Here is a 27,897-nt window from a genome sequence, read left to right as displayed (position 1 = left end):
CACCAAGCTGAAGACCAACCTGCGGCTCAGTATCAACAGACTCAAGTTGCTGGAGAAGAAGAAGACGGAGTTAGCGCAGAAGGCGAGGAAGGAAATTGCTGACTATCTATCCACGGGCAAGGTAATATGCGATTAGCTGCAGGCGTGTTTGTTTTTCATACTTGTTTGTTTGGTTACATGGGTAAGGTACTTATTTATTAATTTATATAATGGTACTTATTAACGCATATAAGGTAGTGCTACATAGGATTGCCAGTTCATATATTTAAAGGAAAAAACTACTAATTTATGCTCTATATGTTTACTGTGGTGGGTAAGGTAACACCATTATGATATGTTTCATTATCTATTTACTTTGATGAGTAAGTGGTAAATTTTTACAATAACACCAACAGCTCACTTCTGGATGAAATTAATGTTTTCTGGTAGATTTTGTCCTGCTTCGAATGAATATGCACTTCATTTCCTTCACAAGTCCGTTTTTTTTTTTTTTTATCATCCCCCACCGCCCCCGTCTCTTACGGAAACACGATTTTGCGGTAAAACGAAGCTTTTTTTTTTTTTTTTTTTTTCTAGGTGTATTTTGACCTATTTTGAATGAATTTGCACCTAACCTAACCTAACTAATGTAGCCTAGTTGAGGTGACACATAGCACCACTAATACGTAAAAAAAAAAAAAAACTAACACAAAGGGATCTAACCAAAGAAAACTAAATTAATCCAACTGGCAATGCTAAGAATTTAATATAAAGTCATTACCTTATTTCTTTTCATAAAATCTGGCAATACAATCAATATTATGGAGGTGAAACCCTGCCTGGACAGACATCTTCCATAGACTGAATTCAAATAGAGTTGATTCTCTCCACAAACCACTTTCATTGGTTAAATTTATTCTGTATTATTTTTTATTGGTCAGTGACTGCATAGTCAAATAAAAGAACCAATCATTGCCATTATTTCATGCATGCGCAAGTAATGTGACAATACACATACACAAACGAACACATGTAACGGTGTTCTTCAGTGCCTGTCAGTCCATCACACAGGTGGGTGTTACATGCTCTCCCCAAAAAATGATAAATAAAAAAAATAAAAAAAATTTCAACGTTATAAACAATTTGTGATAGGTATGTATGGGTTCAAATTACTCAGAATGAAAAGCTCTATAAGATGAGAAGGGGAACAAAAGCCATGTTGCTGTTTCTGTTAAAATAGAATAATACTGAATAAGTTATGGCAGAGATTGTTGACAGGGATCAAGAATGAAGTGTTGCATCACTTAATTTACCATCTTTGCTTGTACTCGTGCTTCCATTAGGCACTTTACATTTATAATGATTAAATCTATCAGGAAACATTGCAGACTAGACATGGTTCAGGATCCTCCATAGCTGAGGCTGTACCTCAGATTTGTGTAATTGATCATCATTAGACACAATTAGGTTCTGCTTTTCATTTAAGTCAGAGTTGGGTGTGACTAATTTTTTCCAGTGAGACTTTGACTTTGCATCTTTGTTGATGGATCTGGTGTGACTGCAACTTTGTGACTATTTTTGGCCTCCAGTGCGACTTATCATTTTGTGACTGCAACTTTTTTCCCTGCTGAATTACAAAGTAAACTTAAGCGTGATAACAGAAACATGCATTTATAAGGCAGGCATGAGATACAGTAAATGTCTTTTACATAATGGCATTCTACCTTGGGCAGCCTTCCCTGGCCATCACCACAACCTCCACCAGTGGTATGAGCAAGGCCTCGCTATCATCCTACATACACCAAACACTTGCCACAGCTGTCATCAAGAATGTCATTCCTCACAAGTGTTACACCCTTGTTTTACTTTAAATTGTTTTCTTTTCAAACCTCTCATTAATGATTGCCTCTGAGCCCCATGATGGCCACATGCCACCTGTGTGACAGGCTGCAGAAGAAAAAGGTACTACCCATACATGTAACAACTGCCATTAAAGATATTTGTTTCTTTCTTCCTGCAGACAGAGCGTGCCAAGATCCGAGTGGAACACATAATCCGTGAAGACTACTTGGTGGAAGCCATGGAGGTCACGGAGATGTATTGTGACCTCTTGCTAGCTCGATATGGTCTTATCCAGCAAATGAAGTGAGTCACAATTCAGGCTGAATATTTATTTGTTTTGGTTGCAATAATTAAAAGGACTTTAGTGAAGTGGTAATTGATTAAATTTTATGCATAAACAAACTGATTATCATGATCAAACTCACTAAAAACTAGTGTCAAAAGGTATGCATGCAGGTAGAAAAGATGAGAATTTGGAAGAGTACAAACAATTTGATCCCTATGTACACCCTGTACTCACTCCAAAGATTTGCTTGAAGAAAACAGTGATTGGAAATTATTCATACAACTTCTGTACTTAATCTTGATTTTTAATAGTTCTCTCTGTTATATGAATTATTACTAAAAGGAATTTAGGGATATCCTGAGACTCATAGATATAGAAATACTGGATGGCAATTTATGGAGTAGTTATACTTTCATATGTGTTTGTTTGTTACAGAGACTTGGATGAGGGATTGGCAGAGGCTGTCTCGTCACTCATCTGGGCTGCTCCAAGGCTCCAGACAGATGTAGCTGAACTGAAGGTTATTGCTGACCAACTCACTCTCAAGTTTGGCAAACCCTATGGCCAGGTGAGTTGTGGGAATACTAGCTATGACTTTCAATTATGTACATTCATAAGTTAGGAAAGATAGCAAGGCAGCTATGGTTGTGTTGCTAGAATGATCTATAAGTTATAATTGATGAGTTAATGGTGAAACCAGTCTGTAACAACAGATGCTAATTGACGAAGTACAGGGGCATTTATTACTGATATCCTCAAGTTATTTTACCACCTACCACCTTTTATATAAATCAAACACTGAGTTTTTTTTTATAGTTCATTCAGGTTATTAGTTTCATCCTGCTTGTGGCTGTTCATATACTTAGGTAGCATTCAGTCAGCATCAGCAAGAAGACTTACTGGATTGTTCCTCTAACCTCTCTAAAAACCCCGGACCTTCCTTTACTGAATGTTATTTTTGGGTAAGTGTCGGACTTGAATTGTTTCCCTCAGGTAGGAAATGGTTTGGAATAGCATTGGAGGCATACCCTATTCCATAACAAATAACATATGAACCCTACCTAAGGCGATGTTATTGACATTTTGGTGTCTACCTAAGCAAAAGGTCCTAAAATCCCGCCGAACTCGGTTAAAGTTAGCCCATCCATGGGAGTCTCCCATTGAGCAAGTTTCACCCTCCAAGACTTGAAATGTGTTCTAACACTTGTGGACTTAACTATTTCGCTGGACTTTACCCAGGCTTTTGACAATGATGTTAAGTCTTATACAATGATGTTATGACCAATAAGAAGGGTTTATCAGGGGTAAAACGGTCCATTCTACAACTTTTTCTGTATAGCTACATGTTTACTGTAGCTGAATATGATATTTTAGCTGTAAATTGGAACCAAACTTGAGGTAGTTTACATAACATTTAGTGTTTACTCAAGGGTTAATTAATTCCATGATGATGATGATGGTGGACATAAGATAACAATATGACCAGGGGCGTGGAGTTGTAGTCGGAGTCGGAGTCAAGGAGTCGGCTACTTTTGGCCGGAGTCAGAGTCGGAATTGGAGTCAGAGTCGGAGTCGGTAAAAATATGAGCGACTCCGACTCCTTTACGTGATAAATTTTCGAGTAAAGATTCCACTTCATGGAGATTCCTACAAATTGGGAGAAATTGACTTTGTGGAGGATGCGTTCAATCAAGCAGTCTGTGGGAATATTGGTATTTTTAATATTTTTTCATGCTTTTTATTTTATACTTTGTTGAGGATATACCCTAAGGAAGGAGGGCAGTACATGCCACAACAACCACCCAGACAGCAGATAATACGGGTATCCCCTTTTGCCATATTTTATGGTGTTTTGCATGAGCTAATGTGTATATTTATCATAGAGGTTAATTGCTAAGTGATATCCAACGATGGTAAAATGAGTGTGGTACTAGTACATCGTGTGATCCTGTATTATACACGTCGTGTACACTTCTCCATTCTCCCCTTGCTGAGCTAGGCTGACAACGCTCTTCAGCAGATGCTAAGAAGGCCTCATCAGCGAGAGAGAAAAAAAAGCGGAGTCGGAATCGCAACCTTCAAATTTCCTGGCGTCGGAGTCGCAACATTTAAATTTACTGGAGTCGGAGTTGGAGTCGGAGTCGGACTTTTGAAAATCTGACTCCACACCCCTGAATATGACTAATAAATAATGTCCACCAGGGGTAAAACAGTCCGTTTGACAACATTGTCCTTATACATTTTAATTGTAAATATGATATAGTATGGTAATATCCACTGCAAAAAGAAAAAAGAAAAAAACTTTTATTTTTGAGAAATTTGACTTCAAACTTTGCATGCAGGCCCAGTCTGACACTGAATGGCCCTAAAATAGGCATCTCTGAGATAGGCTATTTGCAAAGAGGTTTTTCTAATATTATCCTTTTTTTTACTGTAGAATGGTCTTGTCTACAACATTGTTTCTGTACATTATTACTCTAAATATGATACTTTAGCTGTAAATTGGAATCATACTTGAGGTATTTTGGACAATATTGTGTACAGAAAGTTATCTCCTTATCGACAATGATATTTGGTGGACATGTAATAAAAATAAACTGGTAAAATTAGTCTAACGGGTTAAATTTTCCATTCTAAAACTTTGTCTTTTTACATTTTTACTCTAAATATGATTCTTTAGCTGTAAATTGGAACTAAACTTGAGGTTTCTTACGTAGCATCGCATGTAAAGGCAAAATCAATTCCTCATATCTCGGCGACTAAAAAGGGTAAAGTAATGTTGCTGGTATCGATCGATTGGAATTCTTCCAAACAATAACATTGTCTCTATACATTTTTTCTGTAAATCTGATACTTTACCTGTGAATTGGAGCCAAGCTTGAGTTTTTTTTTTTTTTTTTTTTTTTTTTTTTTTAAAGGTTGAAAAATTTTTTAAAATAGGAAAAATGCCCGTAGAAGTTTGACACTTTGCATGTTTTTCTCTTGTAACGTCTACTGCATTTTGGGAAAATATGAGGAAAATATGGGAGAATTTGGTGAAAACAAAAAATCTCAGAAAAATTACTTTTGAAAGTTGAAAAATTAATGTCAATTATTATTATATGGTCTAATTTTAGAATTAGGAAGCACTTTTTTATTGGATTATATGGGCAGTGACGCGACGCTTTTTTTTTAATAGCATTACCATTTTTTATGGAAACAAGATGATCTCCTCAATTTCGTAATTAAAACGACTTAGAAACCCACTGATATACTTTTTATAACTGTAGTTGTCATTTCGATGAAAAGTATTTTTTGGTTCAGGCTTGGTGAAGCAGTTGTTGTTATCAAGCACTTTCCAGTCTTACCCTACTTGGCTTTTCTCATCTTCTAATTAAGGTATCAATGAGGGAAGGGTTTCATTGTAAAGAACAAGTGATGTGAAGTATTTTTCAATTTTTGTAAGTTTTTCATTGGAATAATGGTTACCAAGATATAACAGCCCAAAGGTTAGAGTAGGGTAATCTTGTCCCAGTCCCCCCAAAAATCAACTGGTACACTACGCGCCAATGAATTGTTCGCCGTGACACCACAGGTGATAGAATGCACTTAGAATGGAGAAAACAAAAGTACTATAATACTTACGAAGAAACTAGTAATTGATGGGCTTTCTCCTCCTTATACACTTTAGAAGCCATGAAGGAAGAGATTCAGCCAGGTTATTGAGGGTTATTTGATTTAGATTATGCCATTCCTCCTTGATGGCCGTCCGCAGCTTTGTTATGTCGGAGATATCCCTCCTCTGCATGCGCCTCTTCATGATGGACGACATGTTTTCAATAGGGTTCAGATCAGGGGAATTGGGTGGCCAGTCCTCCAAAACGTCAATCTGGCAGTCCTGAAGCCAAGTCAGGACGGATTTTACCCTGTGACATGGAGCTCCATCCTGCATGAACACAGTAGCGTTGCACATTTCAAAAGACCTGGGCAAAAAATCACATAAAAGTTCCAAATAATTATTGATTCATGTTTTCATTTCTTGGCAAAAACACTAAATTTCCTACACCATGATAACTGAAGCAGGCCCACACCATTACTGAATCAGGGTGCTTTTCAGTCTTAAATATGAATTTTGTGTCAAGTGGGTCACTCCTTGGTCGCCGGTACACATGCTTGCCATGGTTGCAGGACACCATGAAGACAGCTTCATCGCTCCATAACACTTGGTGCCATTTTGCCATATCCCACTGGAGATATTTAGTGGCAAATGCAACCCTAAGGTCTTTTTGCCTAGGGGTGGTGAGTGGCTTCTTTAGAGCGCGGCGTCTGTGGAACTCAAGGTTATCATGCAGGCAGCGTTGTACCATCCTCACAGACACTTGCCCGAGCAGCTGAGGGTTTTGCTCTTTTAATTCCCTCGCTGTGATTTGATGACAAGCATCCACCTGACGCTTCACAACATTTATTGTGCGTGATGAAGTTCTACATCCTCGCCTAGGCCTCTTTTTCTGTTCTGGCGTTGCCACCACGCCTTCCATACGAAACTTTCGTATCCACTTTTGCACACATCTCCTTGTAACACCCACAATCCTGGCTATTTCTTTCACTGGCCTCTCTGCCTTGTGTAAAGACACAATGACTTTTATCTGGTCCTTTGTTAAGTCTTTCTTGCCTCCCATTATGAAGAAAAGGTGAGTTATGTTAGGGCGTGTCTGCTCAAATTACAGGCAGAAAATGAGACGATACTTTTTCGAATGTTTTACTAATAACTGACAAATGTCAACTGACAGTCCATCAACGTTTTTTTTTATGGACTGCTTGTACTAATTTAAACATGTTCCCAGATGCATGATAACTCGCATAAATCACTACGGTGCCATACTAGAGGAAATTATCTTGAGGCCCTCGCGGAGGTGATCTGTTGTGGAGCCGCGAACAATTCATTGGCACGTAGTATACTAGTAGCAGGGGTGTGGAGTCGGATTTTCAAAAGTCCGACTCCGACTCCAGTAAATTTAAATGACGCGACTCTGACTCCGACTCCAACTCCGACTGGTTTTTTTTTTTTTTTTTTTTTTTTTTTTTTTTTACAGTACAACGATAGTCTATTTTATTTTTTTACATCAAGGATGGTGGCCAAGGGAAAAGATTAAACAAAAAGCCCGCTAGTTGCCACACCCAAAAAAGACGAAAGTTAAGAGAATCAATACTTACATATTTTCGAGTCAGTCCATGATAAAAGTGTACTTGACTATTATATAATTATCATAGATTAATAAAAATTATCTCTATATGTAGTGCTTGATTGGACACATCCTCCACAAAGTCAATTTCTCCCAATTTGTAGGAATCTCCATGAAGTGGAATCTTTACTTGAAAATTTATCACGTACAGGAGTCGGAGTCGCTCATATTTTTACCGACTCCGACTCCAACTCCGGCCAAAAGTAGCTGACTCCTCGACTCCGACTCCGACTCCACACCCCTGACTAGTAGCATTACACACCATGTTAACTCCTATGGAGATGGGACTCAACTTTTGTTACATGGTTTACTTAAGCAGTAACATTTGGTAATAGGGGGCGGTGAATTGACAGCTAGAGCATTTTTGGCACTAGATTCATAATCTATGATCTACACATCGAAATACATAGGATAAGTGTCATACTAGTTTCAAATAAGCCCTGGGAAAGTCAGGAAAGTAGGTAACATTTTTGGTATTACCTAAAGATTTTGAGTTTTTCCCCATAATGTTCCTCTAAATTAAGGTAGATGAAAGATAGACACATATTCTTAGTCTACAGGTGAATATCTACCACATATCTGAAATCCAGATAGATATAACCATAAATAAAGATTTTTGTAACTTTTCAGACCAAAGCAAATCCTAGAAAAAACCTAAGTAGATCCTATAGAAGTTACTGCATCTTTTTCTCCCAAGAGGTCAAATTTGTAAGATTTGCATATGGTTGGAAAGTGTTCGAAAAGATTGAAATTTTGCATGTCAATTACATGTAATGTGTAATGTATTATGGTAAGATATGAGGAAAATAGGAGAAAACTTGGTGAAAATTTCAAAGAAAATACCCTAAAAATTACTGTAGAAAGTTGAAAATTAGCATATATCATTGTTACATGGGCAAGTTTTAGAATTAGGATGTGCTCTCTTATTGGAAGCAATGTGACGCTTTTCTTTCAATAGCATTACCATTTACCAGTTTTAGGTAGATCCAGACTTGAAAAGAACTGTATTTTGTAAGAGACTTAGGTATATCCTCTGGACCATTGGGTGGACTTAAGTAAATTCAAACTTGAACAATGATATTATACCAGAGGCTTAGGCATATATCCTCTGGAGTTTTGCTTTTTTTTTTTTTTATGTAAAAGATCTTGAAAATATTACTCTAGAGAAGGCTGCTGCACTGTTCATGCAATGCCCAGGTTGGTTGAGTGATGTTCGAGTGTGTGCGGACCTTTACCGTGTATAACAGGCAACCCCTGCTTAACGAAGGGGTTACGTTCCTAAAAAACCCTTCGTTAAGCTAACCAATTATAACAAGATTGACCCCTGACTTGAACTTTCATTGAGAGTAAACAAAGCGAGAGTGCATCATAGTACAGTGAAAGGTTTAATAAAAGTAAAAATTATGAAGTTAAATATTTAGGCAGTTTAATTTAAGTCATTATAATCTACACTAATGTATGTATGTACGTTACTTTATAATGTTGATGATCTTTAACTTATGAAGGGAGGGAGAGTGAAACGGGAAAGACACTAATCGGCAACTTGTGGAGTGTAAACAAAGGGCGCATCATTGTATCACTTATAAAATTTATGTACCATATTTCCACAAGGCTTTCCACTTTATCCATTGTAGAGTCATGAGTTCAGGAGGTTCTTTTAGCTTGCAAGGAAGATACGGTCTCACCAGCCTTCTTAATAGAGTCTGCTGACTTGAAAATAGTACAGTAGATGGAGTCAAGATGGTGACGAGCAATGCTATTAGTTTTCTCACCTCTTGTATCTGTGAATAATATACAGCTAGGGGGAGTGAGTGGTGCGCGTGTTGTCCACGAGAGGCGCTGGTGTATTCAAAAGCCTGTCGGCTTGCGTAATATGGTGGGGCTTTCAAACTTGGAAAAAATTATCTGGATAAAACTTCATCAAAGCGAGTTTGGTGTTCGTTAAACGAGCAGATGGTAGTAAAATGAAACCTTTTGTTGTAGCTAAATTTTGTTGTGTGAATCTTCGTTAAGCGGGGGTTGCCTGTATGTGGTAATATCCAATGCAAAATTCGCACACAAAACTTTTTTTTATTTTTGAAAAATTTGACTTCTAACTTTGCATGCAGGCCTAGCCTGACACCAAATGGCCTTAAAATAAGCATCTCTGAGATAGATATATTAGAAAGTGTTTATTACAAAAATTGCATGTTAACCCTTACAGTACGGTGATCGTATATGTACGATTGTAGCATCGCGTGCGGAGAGGCAGGGGTCGTACATATAATCATGATTTTTCCGCGCTAAACCTTTGAATCTCTCCCCCTCACTATTGGTCCTAGGGCAAATGGAGGTATCTGGCATCTTTTCTCACTTGCCTGCTTGAGCCTTGAGACATTTGTTCCCTCACAATAGGTCATCTTTTCCCATTTTGATTCAACATCTGGCCACCCCTGTGACCCGGAGGGAGGAAACGGTACTCTGAGTGATGTTATGTCAGTGTTACTCGGTAATGACATTGAGGAGTGATGAAAATTAAGACGGTGATTTTTTTGATTGAGACAGAAGAAAGTGAAGACTCCAGTAGTGATTCTGATAATGATCACGTAGCCTATTCCCCTCAAGCAATGCGCTAGTGTGTGTCACCCATGGTTGCCTCTACAGGACTGTGCTTGTCGGCCAAGTCACGTGAATCCCATTGTTAATAAGAGTTGCCAGATTCCAATTATTATAGATATTCACAATACTTGCAATACACTCGACCCTCAAAACAACGGACCTCCCATCAATGGATTTCGGAAACTACGGACAAATTCTGGAGTCCGGTTTAATCTACGGACGAATATTAAAATGCACGCGATTGTCCGTTCCCAGCAAATTATTGTCCGGTAGGTGGTGGGTTGGTCGCGTTATCAGCTGTTGGCCGCCATGTTTTATCTTCAGTCCGTGCATTTTCAACCAACAGCGAACATTGTCCATGCTCATGTCATCTATTTCAGGTTATTTGTTGTACTTAATGCTTTGTAATACTGCTTGAATGATTTCTTAATGATTACACAGTATTTTACGTACATTTTATACAGTTTTTTACATACTTTTGCAAAGAACGAACTTTTGCAATCTACGGACAGGGTCGTGCACGCATTTGTCCGTTGTTTCGAGGGTCGAGTGTATGTGGTTTCTTTTTCTTTTCCTGTTTTGCACGTAATTTCATATATCTGAGTTCGCATTTTCTTGACATGAAAGTGCAAAAGTTCCTACTTTTACATCAAATTCAAATGCCCAAGAGGAGAGAGAGAGAGAGAGCAGTGTTATTGGAGCTTGGGGTATTTCTTAGCGGTGGGTTCTGCCATGAATTTTTTTTATATTCAATAACTTTGCTTTCAGAGGTCATAACATGTTAAACACTACAGAAACTTATGAACATTCGACTTGCGAACGTTCCATACATACGAACCAATCTTTTAAATACTAAAGTCCAAAAAATTGTTTGAAAGATGCTAGCAAACTTCAAATTTTCCGCAAGTCTGCCACGCCGTGGCGCTGCCGAGCTCACTCAGCTGTGCGCATCACTCCCCTGCCCTCCAGGCTCCCGCCATAAACACGAAAGCATCTGTTCACTGTATCCTCATGTACCGCCAATTTTTGTGCCATAATTCGCTTTACCTGTGCATCATTCCATCAAAAATGTCGGGTGGGAAGCGAAAAATAAACGGTGAAGCCAGTGGAAGTGCCAAGAAACGTCAGGCTATAACTTTAGAGGTGAAAATGGACATAATAAAACGGCTTGAGAAAGGTGAGAAAATGTCTGATGTGGTATGAAAATTTAATATGAATCGGTCAACTGTAGGCACAATTATTAAGAACAAAGAAAAAATAGTGGAACATGTGAAATCTGCAGTGCCCATGCAATCAATTATCATATAAAAAAAGAGAGGGAAAGTGATTGAGGAGATGGAAAAACATCTCGGCGTCTGGTTCGAGGACTGCATCCAGAAACGGAAACGTCTATGCCTTATGATGATTCAAGAGAAGGCCCTGAGTCTATTCAATGAACTGAAGGCTGAGTATGGTGAGGATGTGTCATTCACTGCAAGTCATGGGTGGTTTAACCGCTTCAAGGCGCGCAATAACTTGCATAATGTGAAGGTGTCTGATGAGGCGGCGAGTGCAGATGTTAAGGCAGCTGAGGAATTCCCAGGAAAACTAGCAGAAATTATCCACCAGTGAGGCTACACACCACAACAGATTTTCAATGTGGATGAAACTGGCCTCTACTGGAAAAAGATGCCTGACCGAACCTACATCAGTTAGGAGAAAGAAAAGACGATGCCTGGCTTCAAAGCTGCAAAGGACAGACTGACGCTACTGCTTGGGGTAATGCTAGTGGTGATTTAAAATTAAAGCCCCTACTGGTGTACACCTCAGAAAACCAACGAGCCCTGAAAAACATTGCCAAGGCGTCTCTTCCAGTTGTGTGGAAGAGTAACTCTAAAGCTTGGGTCACACAGGCAATTTTTCAGGAGTGGTTTTATAATCAAGTTATCCCTGAGGTGGAGAAGTATTGTCGGAGCAACTCCATTCCATTCAACGTCCTCCTGGTGCTGGATAACGCCCCTGGCCACCCACCTTACCTAGATGACTTTCACCCTAATGTCAAGGTTGTCTACCTGCCACCCAACACAATCTCCATTATACAACCTATGGACCAGGGAGTCATCGCAACGTTCAAAAAATACTATCTAAGGCGCTCTTTCCGCCAGGCACTGAAGGCAACATTCGAGAATGATATGACTCTGAGCGAATTTTGGAAGTCATATAACATCTACAATGCCATAAAAAGCATTAATACCTCCTGGTGGGAAGTTACAACCACCTGTATGAATGCTGTATGGAAAAAGCTCTGCCCTCAGGTTGTTCATGATTTCACTGGGTTTGAAAATATTCAGGAGGAGCAGGAGGAGCTTGTTGACAATTTAATCTCCATGAGTGAGAAACTGGAGCTAGAGCTGGAGGAGCAGGACTTCACAGAGTTCTTTGATGACCATGACAAGGAGCTATCTAATGATGAACTATGAGAATTGGAGAAGCAGAGGAAGGAGGCAGAGGAGGAAGAAGTGGAAATGCCACCAAAACATTTCCAAACTAAAAAGATGGCAGAAGCTTTTGCATCCATAGAGGCAGCCTTGGCAAATTTTGAAGAACAGGACCCAAATGAAGAACGACATGCCAAGGTGTCAGCAGCTGTTCATGATGCACTGAAATGCTACCGCGTCATACACAAGGAAAAAAAGAAGGCTGTGAGCCAGTCGTCGCTTCATCGGTTCTTCAAACGGGTAGATAAATGTGAGGCAACAGTACCATCCACTCCTCAGTCAGTGCCATCTACCCCTGAGCCAGTGCCATCTTCATCCTCTACCCACACGCCTGACGCTGACAGCGATGCTGACGACCCCTCCCCAGTCTCGTCACCCCCTTCCTCGCCCGCCACTTCCCCCAACAAATCCAAGTGAACAAGGTAAATCTTACAAGTTTCCTCATTTTTATTTCAAGCTTGCAATGTTTTCTGTTTTATATTTCATGTGAAATGCTTTCATGTTTGTAACTGACATAGCCCTAACGTTAAAATGTGTAACCTAAATGCGAGTCTAACCTAGCGGTAACCATGTCAGCTGTTTGAACTCGATATACAGACACTTAGTCATCCCAGATTTATAGACACCTGTTCAACCCCCATTGATCGACGCCATGTTAATCTATCCATGTTTATCGATCTTTCTCAGTATTGTATGGTGTCATCCCCCGGTCTAACGGATAGGCTTCATGTTGTGTGACGGCCCTGGTTGTGTTTTCCTGCCCAGCTGACCACACGCCATCTTATCGATCGGTTTGCCAGCCAGTCACCACTACAATATATTTTCTTTTTAAATAAAGTATGTTTCTACATTAAAGTTGTATGAATCACCATCAAATAATATTAAAAGCATTACATATTACATGTACTGTATAAGGTATGTCATATTTATTGGGATTTATGTACAGGTATTCTTAATGTAAACAAAACTTTAAAACAATGGAAAAAAAGGCAATGGAGAACCGACTTTGGATATATGAACAAATGGAGTTACAAACAGCCTCTCAGTCCCCATTATGTTCGTAAGCTGGGGAGCTTCTGTACATCGTTGTACTCAGAATAACACAAAAAAATATGTTTTTATAAGGAAAAAATATTTTTAGCATTTTTGACAGGTGTGATTTTTCCCAGTTGTAACAGATGGAAAGTAAATCAACCCCCCATACTTTAACCCCTTCAATACGGTGACACCTATGAAGCCCCAGTAGCAAATACGGTGACGCCTACATAGGCGTCATATTTCTTTTTTGAGCTTTCTTCAGTTCAGTTGTCCCGTATAGTGTGTTGGATACCAACTACACACGCCGTATGCTGTCTTTGAAATCCTAGTGCTCCTCCTACCATCCTTGTCTCCACCAATTACTAAAGATAAGCTACATGCGTCCCGCCTTGTGTCTAAAATTACCCAATGGCATAGACTGTTCCCATCTCTCTCTCTCTCTCTCTCTCTCTCTCTCTCTCTCTCTCTCTCTCTCTCTCTCTCTCTCTCTCTCTCTCTCTCTCTCCCATATCCTCCTCCCCATCTCCCTTTCCTCCCTCCCCATCTCCCTTCCCTCCATCCCCCTCTCCCTCTCGAAAGATAAGTTACATGCGTCCCGCCTTGTAACATTCGTGAAAACACACACACACACACACACACACACACACACACACACACACACACACACACACACACACACACACACACACACACACACACACACACACACACACACACACACACACATGAGCGGAATGTAATGTATTCCAACATAAATGGAGTGATATCGGGGATTTTAGAACTCAACGATTACTTGAGGGACAAGAACCCAGATATTGTGGGTCTTACTGAAACAAAACTGAGAGAGGGAGAAGACCTGATGATGGTTGGAGAAGGGAAATATAATGTTTGGAAAAGAAATAGAGTAGGTAAGATGGGAGGAGGAGTGATGTTGCTGGTTAAAAAAGATATAAAGGTGGATCAAGTGAAAGAAGGTATGGGAAAGGCAGAAGTGCTAAAGATCAGAGCAGAAACTAATGAAGGAAAAAGAGGCACTACATAGTGGTGTACGTACCACCTAAGACAAATGCATGGTCAGTACAGGAATATGAAGAAATGATAAGTGATACAGGAACATGTCTGGAAGAAATGTTGGGTGGCTGTGAACGAACTATAATGATGGGAGATTTTAATTGTAAAGAGGTGTGTTGGGAGGACTGGTCAATGGAAGGATCAGAGACAACATGGGGAAATACACTATTGACACTGGCAATGGAAAATGTGTTAACTCAGTGGGTCAAAGAAGATACTAGGTTTGGAGGAGAGGGAGCATCGTCAAGACTGGACTTGGTCTTTAGTACAGAGCCAATGGTCATTGAGGAGATGAGGGTGGAGTGCCCTTTAGCAAAGAGTGATCATGCAGTTTTGGAGTTCAAGGTGATAGATGAAGAGAAATCTAGAAGAAATGAAGAATATAAAGTGGGAAGATGGAATTATGCCAAGACAGATTTTGGAAACCTAAAGAAATTCTTTCAAGAGACAAATTGGATGAAATTCAAGAGTGCTAAGGAGCAAATGAAAAGTGGAAGGAATTTATAAAAATATACAAAGAAGGTGAGAAAAATTTGTACCAATAAGACAACATAGAGAAGTTGGAAAGCAGGACTGGTTTAACGATAGATGTGAAAAGGCTAGAACAAGAAAAGAGGATGCATGGAAGAGGTGGAGAAGGAAAAGACGGATTAAGCAGTGGGAAAGTTACAAAAGAGCAAGAAATGAATATGTGTTGATTAGAAGAGAAGAAAGAAAGAAACAAGAAAAGGATATAATTGATAAATGTAAAGACCAACCAAGGCTTTTTACAGACATGTGAACAACAACATCAAAAATAGAGAAAGTATTGAAAGTTTAGAAGTAAATGGAGTATGCAGTGAAGATCCCAGGAAATGGCAGAGGCTATGAATGGATGCTTTCGGAAGGTATTCACAAAGGAGACTGCTTTTGACAAACCACTGGTAATGGAACAGAAAGGGATTATGAAGGAGTTTCAAGTAACTGTGGAGGAGATCAAGAACATGATGGGGAGTTTAGAAGTGAGAAAAGCTGTGGGACCTGATGGGGTATCAGGATGGATTTTAAGAGAATGCAGGGAGCAACTGGCAGAAAAAGTTTGTGAAGTAATTGATGCCTCATTAAGGGAAGGTGTAGTGCCCCAAGACTGGAAAAGAGCTAACATTGTCCCAATCTATAAATCAGGTAACAAGAGAGACCCATTGAACTATAGACCAGTGTCACTTACAAGTGTGGTAGCTAAGATGTGTGAGAGGGTGGTGAAGAATAGATGGACAGACTTCTTGGAGAAAATGACATACTTTGTGAGTGTCAATTTGGTTTTAGAAAAGGGCGTTCATGCACGACAAACCTGATATGTTACTATTCGAGGGTGATAGATGTAATACAGGAAAGAGATGGTTGGGCTGATGGAATATATCTGGATTTAAAAAAGGCCTTTGATAAGGTACCACACCGGAGACTGATCTGGAAACTTGAAATGGTAGGAGGAGTGCATGGCAGTTTACTAAAATGGATGGAAGACTTTTGGTAGGAAGAGAAATGAGAACAATAATTAAGGACAGACCATCAGAATGGGGATTGGTGGAGAGTGGAGTTCCACAGGGATCAGTGTTGGCACCAGTAATGTTCGCGGTCTACATAAATGACATGGTGGATGGGGTGTCCAGTTATGTGAGCCTATTTGCAGACGATGCAAAATTGTTAAGAAAAGTGAGATGTGACAAAGATTGCGAACTACTCCAGGAAGACTTGGACAGAATATGGAAATGGAGCTGTACATGGCAAATGGAGTTCAACACGACAAAATGCAAGAAAATAGAGTTTGGCAAGAGTGAAAGAAGAATCAGGAGTATGTACAAGATAGGAAATGAAGACATAAAACCAGTCATGAAGAAAAAGACCTTGGGGTGACAATTACCAATGACCTATCGCCAGAGAGACATATAAACAAAATAATTGGAGAAGTATTGAACTTATTGAGGAACATAAGAGTGGCGTTCAGATATTTAGATGAAGAAATGATGAAGAAAATAATTACTGCAATGATAAGACCGAGGCTTGAATATGCAACAATACAGTGGGCTCGAACTTAAAGAAACACATAAGGAAACTAGAGAAAGTACAGAGGGCTGCAACAAAATGGTGCCTGACTTAAGAGATTTGACTTATGAAGACAGACTGAAAAGAATGCAACTTCCGACCCTGGAAAACAGAAGAGAAAGGGGAGACCTGATAGCAATATACAGAGTGATGATTGGCATGGAAAAATGGATAGGGAAGATCTGTGTATGTGGAATGAAAGAATGTCGAGAGGGCATGGGAAAAAACTAAAATGGCCACTTATAGGAGAGATGTGAAAAATATAGCTTCCTCATAGAAGGGTGGAAGCATGGAATAGTTTAGACGTGGAAGTGGTCAACGCAAGGAATATTCATGATTTTAAGAAAAAGCTGGACATTAATAGATATGGAGACGGGACAACACGAGCATAGCTCTTTTCCCGTATGTTACAATTAGGTAAATACACACACACACACACACACACACACACACACACACACACACACACACACACACACACACAAATAAATACAAAACAACAAATTTTCTAATCTCTCTCTCTCTCTCTCTCTCTCTCTCTCTCTCTCTCTCTCTCTCTCTCTCTCTCTCTCTCTCTCTCTCTCTCTCTCTCCTTCGTTTCCTCTCCTTCCTCCTCCCCTCTTCCTCTCGAAGATAAGCTACATGCGTCCCGCTTGTGTCTAAAATATTAGCAAATGTCTCTCTCTCTCTCTCTCTCTCTCTCTCTCTCTCTCTCTCTCTCTCTCTCTCTCTCTCTCTCTCTCTCTCTCTCTCTCTCTCTCTCTCTCAAGAGAGAAGCATCCACTTTCCTCTTCAAAGGCGATATAGTGACTAAAAAATAGTAGCATAATACACAAAGACGACAAATATGACAAGCTTGCACGAGTTTCCCGCGCTGGCACTACCACCCGTATATCATACAGGCGGGCTTTTTTAACATCCGGCACGAAGGGGTTAAGGGTTAATGAATTAACTCATAATTGATGACGATAACTGGTGGACATATAATAAAGATACAACTGATTAATATACAGGCAAACCCCATATAATGAATGGGCTAGATTCCAGAAAAAGGGTTCGTTATGCAAAAATTTGTTGTACGGGGTCCTAGGATGAGTAAAAAAAAAAAAAATCTGAATGCGTCGAATTTGGATGTGGCAGTGGATGTTGGTGGTGATGATTCGGTGGCGTTTTCAAACTTGGCCAAATTTTCTCCAGTAACGATTTTGTTATAGCGAGGTTTGGTTTTCGTTATGTGATTTAAGGATAATAAAACAAAACATTCATTGTGGCGAAAATTCATTGTGAAACGTTCGTTATACGGGGTTTGCCTGTGGTCCAAAAAGGTTAAAATGGTCCATTGTAAAACATTGTCTCTACATTATTACTGTAAAGATGATATTTTAGCTGTAAATTGTAACCAAACTTGATGTATTTTACCTAAAGTCGCATGTAAAGGCGAAATAAAGTCTTTATATCTCAACGATAAAGTAAAGTAAAGTGACGTTGTTGGTACCGATCGATTGGATTTCTTCCATGCTACAACATTGTTTCTCTATCCTTTTACTGTAAATGTGATATTTTAGCTGTAAATTGGAAGCAAATTTGAGTTTATATATATATATATATATATATATATATATAAGACGGTCTCCTCAATTTTTAAATCAGACCAACTTAGATACCCATTGATATAAGTTTTATATCTGTAGTTATAAATTCAACAAAATTAGGTAGATCTGGACTTGAACAGAGTTTTATTTTGCAAGAGGTTTAGGACCATTGGTACAGTTATTTATTTATTTTTTTTATCTATTTTTTTTTATTGAAAAAAAAATCGAAAGAAATGCCTGTAGAAGTTTGAAATTTCGCATATTTTTCTCTTGTAATGTCTAATGTATAATGGGAAAATATGAGGAAAATGTGGGTAAATTTTATGAAAATGAAAAAAAAAAATCTTTAAAAAATCACTATACAAAGTAAAAAATTTGTGTAAATGATTGTTGTATGGTTTAGTTTTATAATTGGGAAGCACTTTTCTATTGGATTATATGGACAGCAATGTGACATATTTTTTTTTAATAGCATTGCCATTTTTATGGAAACAAGGAAATCTCATTTTTTTAGCTAGAATAACTTACAAACCCATTGATATGCTTTTTATAACTGTAGTTGTAATTTTAACGAAAAAAATTTATAGAGATTTTTTAGCACAATTGGTAGACATGAACAGAATGTTAGTTTTCTCAAGTGGGATTAGTTGACGTTTCCCACCATGTTCATTCCTATGGAAAGTGGACTCAACTTTTGTTATGCGATATACCTAAGACATAACATTTGGTAACAACCAGGTAACTTGGGCGTCAATTAGGATAGAGCATTTTTGGCACCAGATTTATGATCTATGCATTGAAGTGCATAGGAGGAATGTCATACCAGTTTCTAATAGGCTCTGGGAGAGTCAGGAGAATAAGTAACATTTTGGTGTTACCTAAGGATTTTGAGTTTTTTCTCATGACTTTCCTCCAAATTAAGATAGATGAAAGATAGACACATATTTTTAATTGCCAGATGAATATCTACCAGATATCTGAAGTCCAGATCAAAATAACCATAAATAAAGATTTTAGCCACTTTTTCAAACCAAAGGAAAAGCTAAGTAGATCATATAGAACTTACTCCATCTTTCTGTTCCAAAATGTTTTTTTTTTTTTTTTTATGGTGAAAGAGCATGCTAAAAAATGTATTTTGGCAAAGTTTCCATTCAGATATCTTTAGAAATAAGGTCGATAGAGAGGTAGGTTAAAACTAGCAGTTCCGCAAAATTGTTATTTTCTACCTAGCAGTGAAATTCAAGTGGCCTTTAAGGTGGGAAGATATGCTCTGATCTTTACCAAAGTTTTCCCAGACAGGGGCATTTGCATGACCTTTCGATTCATGCCTCACACAACATGGTGCATTTGTTAACAAAAAAGTTCCTACTCGAGTTACAGTCAAGTCCCGTGACATATTATACCACTACATTATTCCTTAGGGTTTTACACTTGGGAATTCAGAATTAATCTTTACACTGAATATAATGCATAACCATACTGAATAAGTGGAATAAATATATGAGCTTAGTTTCCATTTCTGCCAATGAGTCACTGATTTAATAAAAAATCTCTTTTTCCTTACCAGTGAGTGAAAGGATAAGAAAGTGCTTTATTCATAGTTTTTCCCCCCCTCTTCTTCTCAGGAAAAAAATTATTATAATGCAGATTAATGTACAATTTAGAGGTAATTCTTTTTCCAAGAAACCATTCACTGAGTGTTCCTTGCACATATTTGCAGGCATGTCGTGAGCAGCAGGTGACCACCATCAGTGAGCGACTCATCCACAAACTGAATGTGCAGGCACCGCCAAAAGTGCTGGTGGAGAAGTACTTGATAGAGATTGCCAAAAACTACAATGTTGAATATGAACCGGACCCTCAGGTGAGATCCTTTAGGAGATCCCAGCATGCCTGTTTATTTATTTTCTTCCATTATACACACATGCACATTTAAGCATCTGCACTCAGTTTAAAGCTACAAAGAATGATCTATACTTCTATAGGTCTTTAGACCTGTTGAATCAGATGGATGTCCCTTTCTGCTGAGCCTCTCAAGGATGCATTACATCCTTGACTGCTTTCCTTTCAGCCTTCTTCAATCATTCTTTCTTGCTTCATATGTGATGCTCTCATCACACATTCGCATCTCATCTGTGTTATTTCCCTCAACCTTGCAGTTCTCAATACATCGATCCATCCCTGCCGAAATGATAATTACTCCCAGTGAGGTCTAATTGCATTGGTGTAAGGGGTATGGTGAACTTTCATTAAAACCAGCTGTGACTTCACTGGATGCTCCCCTTTATGTCTCACAACACAAGGGGCAGTCACAGCATTCCCTCTAAAGACAGCTCTTTTCCTTCACACAACACTACATGCACTAGCGACATATACACTGCTGGTCAGAGCGGAAGGCGCGAAAAGGACCATGACCTCCACTCGGACCAAATTTCATTCATCCCTTCTTAACTCCTAAACATACGGCGTTATTCGCTGAATATCGCTATCTGACAACTCTGCAGCTCTAGTAGTCAAAGTAGATGATATGTTTCCTTAGTCAACGTTCGCCTGTGGATCATGTGCTTGAATTTGTATTACTAATGAAATACCATGGTATTTCATTAGTAATTCACTATCACTCAGTGCCATGGAGTCGAGGTTATCCTCGTGGCATGAGCATATATGAATACTAAGATATGATATCCATTACAGCAGGCAATAGAGGAGTGGAAACATAAATATCATGATGAGAGCAACATGCAAGAAGCTAAAAGGGTCACAAGAAGAAGAAGAAGCGGCCGAGTCGCCGCGAATCTCTGCCTCGTCTGTGGCCGATCTCATCTATGCGTTATTTTCTTGGTATTCCATGTAAGATTTCACTTTATGCATTACAAAACAATCCTTTCTTGAGGGCAAGCTTTTTAAAAAGCTAATAGAAATGTTGTTTTGTGAACATAAATGTATTTATAAGACAGTAACACCACCTTGAGAGGTGATGTTCCCAGAAACCTGAGAGCAACCTCGTTACCGTCCCTCCAAGCATTCATGGATGCCATTTCGCGGCAGGAGGTTGCTCTGATGTTAAAGTTTCTTGGATCGAGCTCCTGCTCTTCTCGTGCCTCATTTGCAGTCTGCAGCACTGAATACAGATGGAATCTCTTCAATCTGCCTTTTAATCACCAAGATGGCCCCAAAATGTCCTTCATCTTCTTCTGCATGTGGGGTTATTTTTGATAAGTGGATTTTTGATAAAGTGGTAAAGCTCAGAGGAAGATGGTGACTGTGGTGTGAGTGGTGAAGGCAGTGACGCAGTGAATGTTTTGTTTACGTATTTTTTGTTTTGTTGTTTTCTCTTATTATTTTTTGCTTTCTCTTATTATTTCTTGCTTTTTCCTTTACTTTAAATACACTTCTAGTATTTAGAATGGTAAATAATAAAAACATGTAAATTTAGTCAAATAAATAGAGTATTTTGTACGAATATTTTTGAACCACATCCAGCATCCCCCCTATTATCTATTGTTTCTCGTGAGAATTACATGTTTGTTTTACGCGAATTTTGATATACACGATGCCTCTTGGAACGCATCTATCGTATAAATCGAGAGTTACCTGTACTAGTTTAGGTGAATACCCTCACTGAAACATATTTTCTGTCATTAATCTCCTTCACATGATGTCACAAGTACTGCACCTTCTGCTCTGACCAGCAGTGTATATTCTTCATGCAAACAAAAAAAAGGAAAAAAAAAAGTAATAATTCCTATTATAATCCTGGGAGTCCCTTTATAATTACAATCAATCCTCGGCTATCGCAACTTCCGCTATCGCGTTTTATTGCTATCACGCACCCATGAAAAGCTGCTAAAATTTCATTATCGCGACCTCAGATGCCTGCTATCGCACACCCAGCCATGACATCATGGGATATCTGAGCGCTCATTGGCCAAAACCGCCTTCCCGCCAAGATCAATTTGGCTATTGCGTTTTCGGCTATAGCGCGGCTATTTCGGCCCCAATTGGGCGCGATAGCCGAGGGTTAAGTGTATTATCTATTCAGCTTGTTTTAGGGACCAGCACCTCAGTGGGCCTTTTTTTTTTTTTTTTTTCCACAATTTCTACTTTCTCAACATTCCCAGACTAATGTTTTGCATTTTGCATGATCAGTTTTCAGTTCCTGAAGATTGCAGAATGAATGGCTGCAATACTTACTTGGTCTTTCCAGCATAATAGTATGAATAGGATCTATGGTAACTGTAGAGTTATTTTAGTGATATGTACTAAGAGCCTTGTGGTGCTGCTGCTTGATTGGCTTGACATGATATGACTTCATACTCTCCTATACAGGTGATGCGGGAAGAAGAGTGGGGCAAGGAGCCTCTCATCAGTCTAGATGAAAAGAACAACTTTGACAATGATGGAGCAGGAGCTGGAGGTGGAGGGAGTGGAGTAAACATTGCCCCAGCAGCAGGATTTATAGGCTACCCTCCTCAGCCCATGCCCCAGCAGCCCTTTGTTTACCCTACACCGGTAAGGGAATGTTTTGTGTGAGTGGGTGTGGACATACATTTGTGCCACTATATTTCCTGAGGCCAGACTGTTTACCATTGAATTTTCATCATTCTTATATACTGTATTTCAATTGACCAAATATGGTTTATGGTAATGAGGGGGAATTACTTAATCAAAACTCTTGTATTTTAGAGGTGAAGGAAAAGTTTGGCATCAGGAGAATAAGTGTTGAGAGCCTCAGTGTGTCCATAGCAGTAGGTGATGGGGTGATGGTGTTTGCTTGTTGCTTGATGCTTCATGCAAATGTTGTTTCTATTAACACTAAGGTTTACCTTTCAGCATTTTTTTTTTATCTTTGGCTTTGTAATAATTTTAAAATCCTTCCTCTCATCCTGTGGAAGCAGTGACAGTAGTGTGTATGGCCTGGTGTGTGATCATCCTGCTGGAGCATGCTTGAACAGTCTTAGTTATTGTCAGCGCAAGAAAGCAGCTGTGGACTTAAAGCCCGGAAGAAGGTGTGAAGGCAAGGCTGTCTTGTATACTTACAGCTTTTTCTTTCTTGGCTTTTCTGCTTTTACTTGTACTACAAATGCTGTGGTAGGTTAACTGGAATTCAAGGAAAGTAAATAGAGATTACTCTGTAATATTGCATAACAAACATGATTAGTAGATAAGTTAGAAAGTAAGATTGGTCAGAAACAAGGCAAGTGTCTATACCAAACAAGTCAGTAATATTAGTGCACTGCTCTGCAGGTGCTGTTTCCATCCCAAATGCCTCATGAGGCTCCAGCATTGCCTGCCAAACTACCACCGCCAGAACCACAGTCTTCTTGGGTATCTTCCCTGTCTCCTGCTTCACCCTTGCAACCCTCTTGTGAAGATTCAAGAATACTGGTTGGAGGAAAGATGCAGGTGCCTTCTCTCCTGCTCACCAATCCACAGTCCCTTACCAACTGCTTTGAAGAATTCAAGGAGGTTGTGACATGTCATAATCCAGATATTGTTGTCGTCAGTGAAACATGGTTCAGTGAAACACGTCCAGCAGCGCAGCACAACCTTGCTGGCTACAAGCTGTTTCATGATGACCGGGAGGGACGGGGCGGTGGAGTAGCTGTGTATGCACGGCAGAGCCTTAACCCACGGGAAGTACAGCTAAAGGCACCCCCTGAGCTGGAGTGTGTGTGGGTGGCAGTGGATGGGGGAATGATGGTGTGTGGCCTGTATCATGCTCCCCGAGCACCCACTGGACCTGCCCTCATGGACCAGATTGTCAATTGTGTGGTAGACATACGCAGTCACAACCCATCAATGGTGTTTGCTGTGGCTGGAGATTTTAATAACTTGCCACATAATCGTTTATGTGCCTGCCTGAATCTGACCAACCTAGTGCAGGAGCCAACGCACCTCAACTCCACAATCGATCTAGTCCTTACGGACGCTGCTGGAGCTTTTGAGCGGCCAAGGCTGCTGCCACCCATTGGCCGTAGCCACCACAGCTGTGTGCTGGTGACTCCTAAAACCTACCAGGTGTGCTAGGTGATATATTCATACTTTCTCTTGTGTTTTAATACTTCTAATGCTAGTGATTCCCCTGCCTTGCCTCAAGGATAAGTAGTGACTTGCTGAAATATTTTAAATGGTGCATTCATTCAAATAATTTAATTCAGTGGTGGAAACGGTAATTTGTTGATGACTTATGTAAGTGAAAGACTCCATGCATCAGTGCCAGATTTAGACTATACTTGAATTATGTGGAACAGTTGCATGTATTGGTGGGACACAAAGTGAAGCTAGAGATCTGTCTGTTTCTTTGTCTTATGTGGCTTTTTTTTTTTTTTTTTTTTTTCTCTCTCTCTCTCTCTCTCTCTCTCTCTCTCTCTCTCTCTCTCTCTCTCTCTCTCTCTCTCTCTCTCTCTCTCTCTCTCTCTCTCTCTTTATTTCCTCATCCTCCAATACTCCCATCTCTTCCCTTACACATTACATCCCCCCCATCTAATAAGTTGTCTTTCAATAAGCAAAATGAACACATGGAAAAGCATTTTTATGCAAAATCTGTTTGCTGCAAGATTTTCACACCCAACCTGATTGTTTTATATTTCATTACCTCATTATATAGTTCCAAACACACAGTTTGTGAATCCAGTTTAATCATGTTACATCATCACTGGCTAACAAAAAAACATATGTATATTCTTTTATATATGGAATGTGTGTTCTATTTCATATGAGATTGTATTAGCACTCACAACATCAACATTCATTGGTAGCATCACCATTTAGTGTAATGCCTAACTTTTATTGAACCACTTCTCTTACATGCCTATTGATTATGAAGCTCCAGCAATGACTCTACATTGACCATTACTCCTTCCAGGGTGCAGGAGTTTTGGATCTCAACTTACCCAATGTTCCTGGACAGCCAGTTCATCCCCAACCAGGGATGCCTGCAGGTAGCTTTAATATCCCTCCCTGTGGCCCACCACCTGCTGATTCTTCTGCTGATGCTCTTCCTGAGAAGATCACTAATAACATGCAGGTGTGTGTTTGTGTTTTATCTAGTTGTTTTTACCTAGTTGTATGTTACAGGGTTTGAGCGGGGCTCATAGTGACCTGTCTCCATATCTATATTTATCCAACTTTTCCTTAAATTTGTGCACACTTTCTGCTGCTATAATCTCTTCACTTAATCCATTCCAGATGTCCACCATCCTATGTAGAAAACTGAACTTCTTAATGTTCCTCAGACACTGATTTTTCATGATCTTGGAATGTCCTCTTGTACATCAATCTCCATCCTCTGTCAGTGTTACCAGGTCTTGTCTATCTATCTTTTCCATATCATTTACTAACTTTTACATCGTTATTAGGTCTCCTCTTTCCCGTCTATCCTTCAGAGTTGGTAATTCCATCTCCTTCAGACTTTTTTCATAGGGAAGATCCTTTATTGCTGGGACCATCTTTGTATCAGTCCTTTGGATTCTTTCTAGTTTCTTGATGTCTTTCTGCCTATATGGTGACCATACCACTACTGCAATATTCTAGTCTAGGTCTTGTCGTAGTGGTTATGATCTTTTTCATCATACTCTTATCCATGTAATTGAACGCCACTCTGATGTTAGTTAGTGTCTTGTATGTCGTAGCATAGTCCATTTATGTGTCTTTCTGGAGTTTTGTATAATCACTCCCAAGTTCTTTCTCTTCACTCTTACTTATTATAATCTCCTCTCCCATTTTATATTCCCCGTAGGTCTTCTGTTATTTTTAACCATTTCCATTACATGGCATTTCTTGGTATTAAATTCTAATTTCTACTTTTGGCTCCATTTCCAGATCTTGTCAGTATCTTTCTGCAATTCCATACAGTCACTGATGTTCCTTATTACTCTCAAAAGCCTCACATCATCTGTAAACAAATTAATGTAGTTACTCAAACCCTATTGTATATTGTTGACATATAGTTGGAACATAATTGGTGCCAGCACTGGACCCTACGATATTTGGTTACTGTGTTCCAGTTTGATGGGTTGTATCTTATCATCGTCCTTATTTCTCTATCCGTTAAGTAGTCTGTTATCTGATTACTGTGCTCCAGCTTTATGGGATGTCTCTTACCATTGTCCTTATTTCCCTATCTGTTCAGTTGTCTGTCATCCAATTTAAGATATTTCCCTTTATTCCTGTGTTTATTTTCCATAGAATTCTTATATCTCCAATAACTTTACTTCTTCATCTTTCCCTCCTTTATTTCATCTTGATGGCACCACTGCTATCTTGTCTGTCTCTAAAGCTGAACTCTTCTCTCAAACCTTTGCTAACATCTCCACTCTGGATGATTCTGGTCTTGTCCCTCCCTCTCCTCCTCCTCCATCTGACTATTTCATGTCTTCAATTAAGATTCTTCATAATGATGTTTTCCATGCCCTCACTAGCCTAAACCCTTGGAAAGCTTATGGACCTGATGGGGTCCCTCCTATTTTTCTCAAAAACTGTGCTTCTGTACTTGCACCTTGCCTGGCCAAACTCTTTCAATTTTCTTTGTTAACATCTACCTTTCCTTCTTGCTGGAAGTTTGCCTACATTTAGCCTATTCCTAAAAAGGGTGACCATTCTAATCCCTCAAACTACTGTCCTAAAGCTTTAATTTCTTGCTTGTCTGAAGTTTTTGAAGCCATCCTGAATACGAAGAATCTTAAACATATCTCACTTCACAATCTTTTATTTGATTGCCAGTATGGGTTCCGTCAAGGTTGCTCTACTGGTAATCTTCTGGTTTTCCTTACTGAGTATTGGTCATTCTCTTTTAGAGATTTTGGTGAAACTTTTGTTGTCGTGTTAGACATATCAAAAGCTTTCGACAGAGTCTGGCATAAAGCTTTGATTTCCAAACTGCCCTCCTACGGTTTCTATCCTTCTCTGCAACTTTATCTCAAGTTTTCATTTGGGCCATTCTATTGCTGCTGTGGTAGACAGCTACTGTTCTTCTCCTAAATCCATTAATAGTGGTGTTCCTCATGGTTCTGTCTGGTTACCCACTGTCCTTCTATTATTCATTAATGATCTTAACCAAACTTCTTGCCCTATCCACTCCTACGCTGATGATACCACCCTACATCTTTCCACGTCCTTTCAGAGATGACCAACCCTTGAAGTCAACAGATTACACAGGGACGTCACAGAACACCTGACATCTGATCTTTCTAAGATTTCTGATTGGGGGCAGAGAAAATCTAGTTGTTTTCAATGCCTCAAAAACTCATTCCTCCATCTATCAGCTCGACACAACCTTCCAGACAACTATCCCCTCTTTTTTTAATGACACTCAACTGTCTCCCTCTTCCACACTGAATATCCTTGGTCTGTCCTTTACTCATAATTTTAACTGGAAATTTCACATCTCATCTCTTGCTAAAATAAAAAAAAGAAACCAGCTTCTATGAAATTAGGTGTTCTGAGGCGTCTCCACCAGTTTTTCTTGCCCCTCTAACTGCTTACTCTGTACAAGGGTCTTAGTCTTATCTGCCCCTGTATGGAGTACTCTTTGCATGTTTGGGGGGTTCCACTCACACACTTATTAGATAGAGTGGAATCAAAAGCTTTTCGTCTCATCAACTTCCCTCCTCTGACTGACAATCTTCAGGCTCTTTCTCACCGCTGAAATGTTGCATCTCTCTCTATCTTTTATCACTATTTTGATGCTAACTGTTCTACTGATCTTG

The 27,897-nt window shown here is 39.3% G+C and overlaps 1 protein-coding gene across 2 annotated transcripts in view; it reads left to right on the top strand.

Moving 5' to 3' along the window:
* Window positions 1–27,897, top strand: part of LOC123511646 (IST1 homolog) — a 58,502-nt gene that overhangs the window by 690 nt on the left and 29,915 nt on the right. For both annotated transcript variants that reach the window (XM_045267686.1, XM_045267685.1), the window contains 7 exons: window positions 1–121; window positions 2,000–2,124; window positions 2,543–2,675; window positions 19,908–20,051; window positions 22,517–22,699; window positions 23,435–24,208; window positions 25,056–25,217. The exon at window positions 1–121 is cut by the window's left edge. In XM_045267686.1, coding sequence (XP_045123621.1) covers window positions 1–121; window positions 2,000–2,124; window positions 2,543–2,675; window positions 19,908–20,051; window positions 22,517–22,699; window positions 23,435–24,208; window positions 25,056–25,217 — 1,642 coding nt within the window. The remainder of the gene's footprint in view (window positions 122–1,999; window positions 2,125–2,542; window positions 2,676–19,907; window positions 20,052–22,516; window positions 22,700–23,434; window positions 24,209–25,055; window positions 25,218–27,897) is intronic.

This window comes from Portunus trituberculatus, chromosome 31 (assembly GCF_017591435.1).
Source record: "Portunus trituberculatus isolate SZX2019 chromosome 31, ASM1759143v1, whole genome shotgun sequence".
NCBI lineage: Eukaryota > Metazoa > Arthropoda > Malacostraca > Decapoda > Portunidae > Portunus > Portunus trituberculatus.
The sequence above is the reverse complement of the archived record's forward strand: the minus strand, read 5'-3'. Positions and strand labels throughout refer to the sequence as shown.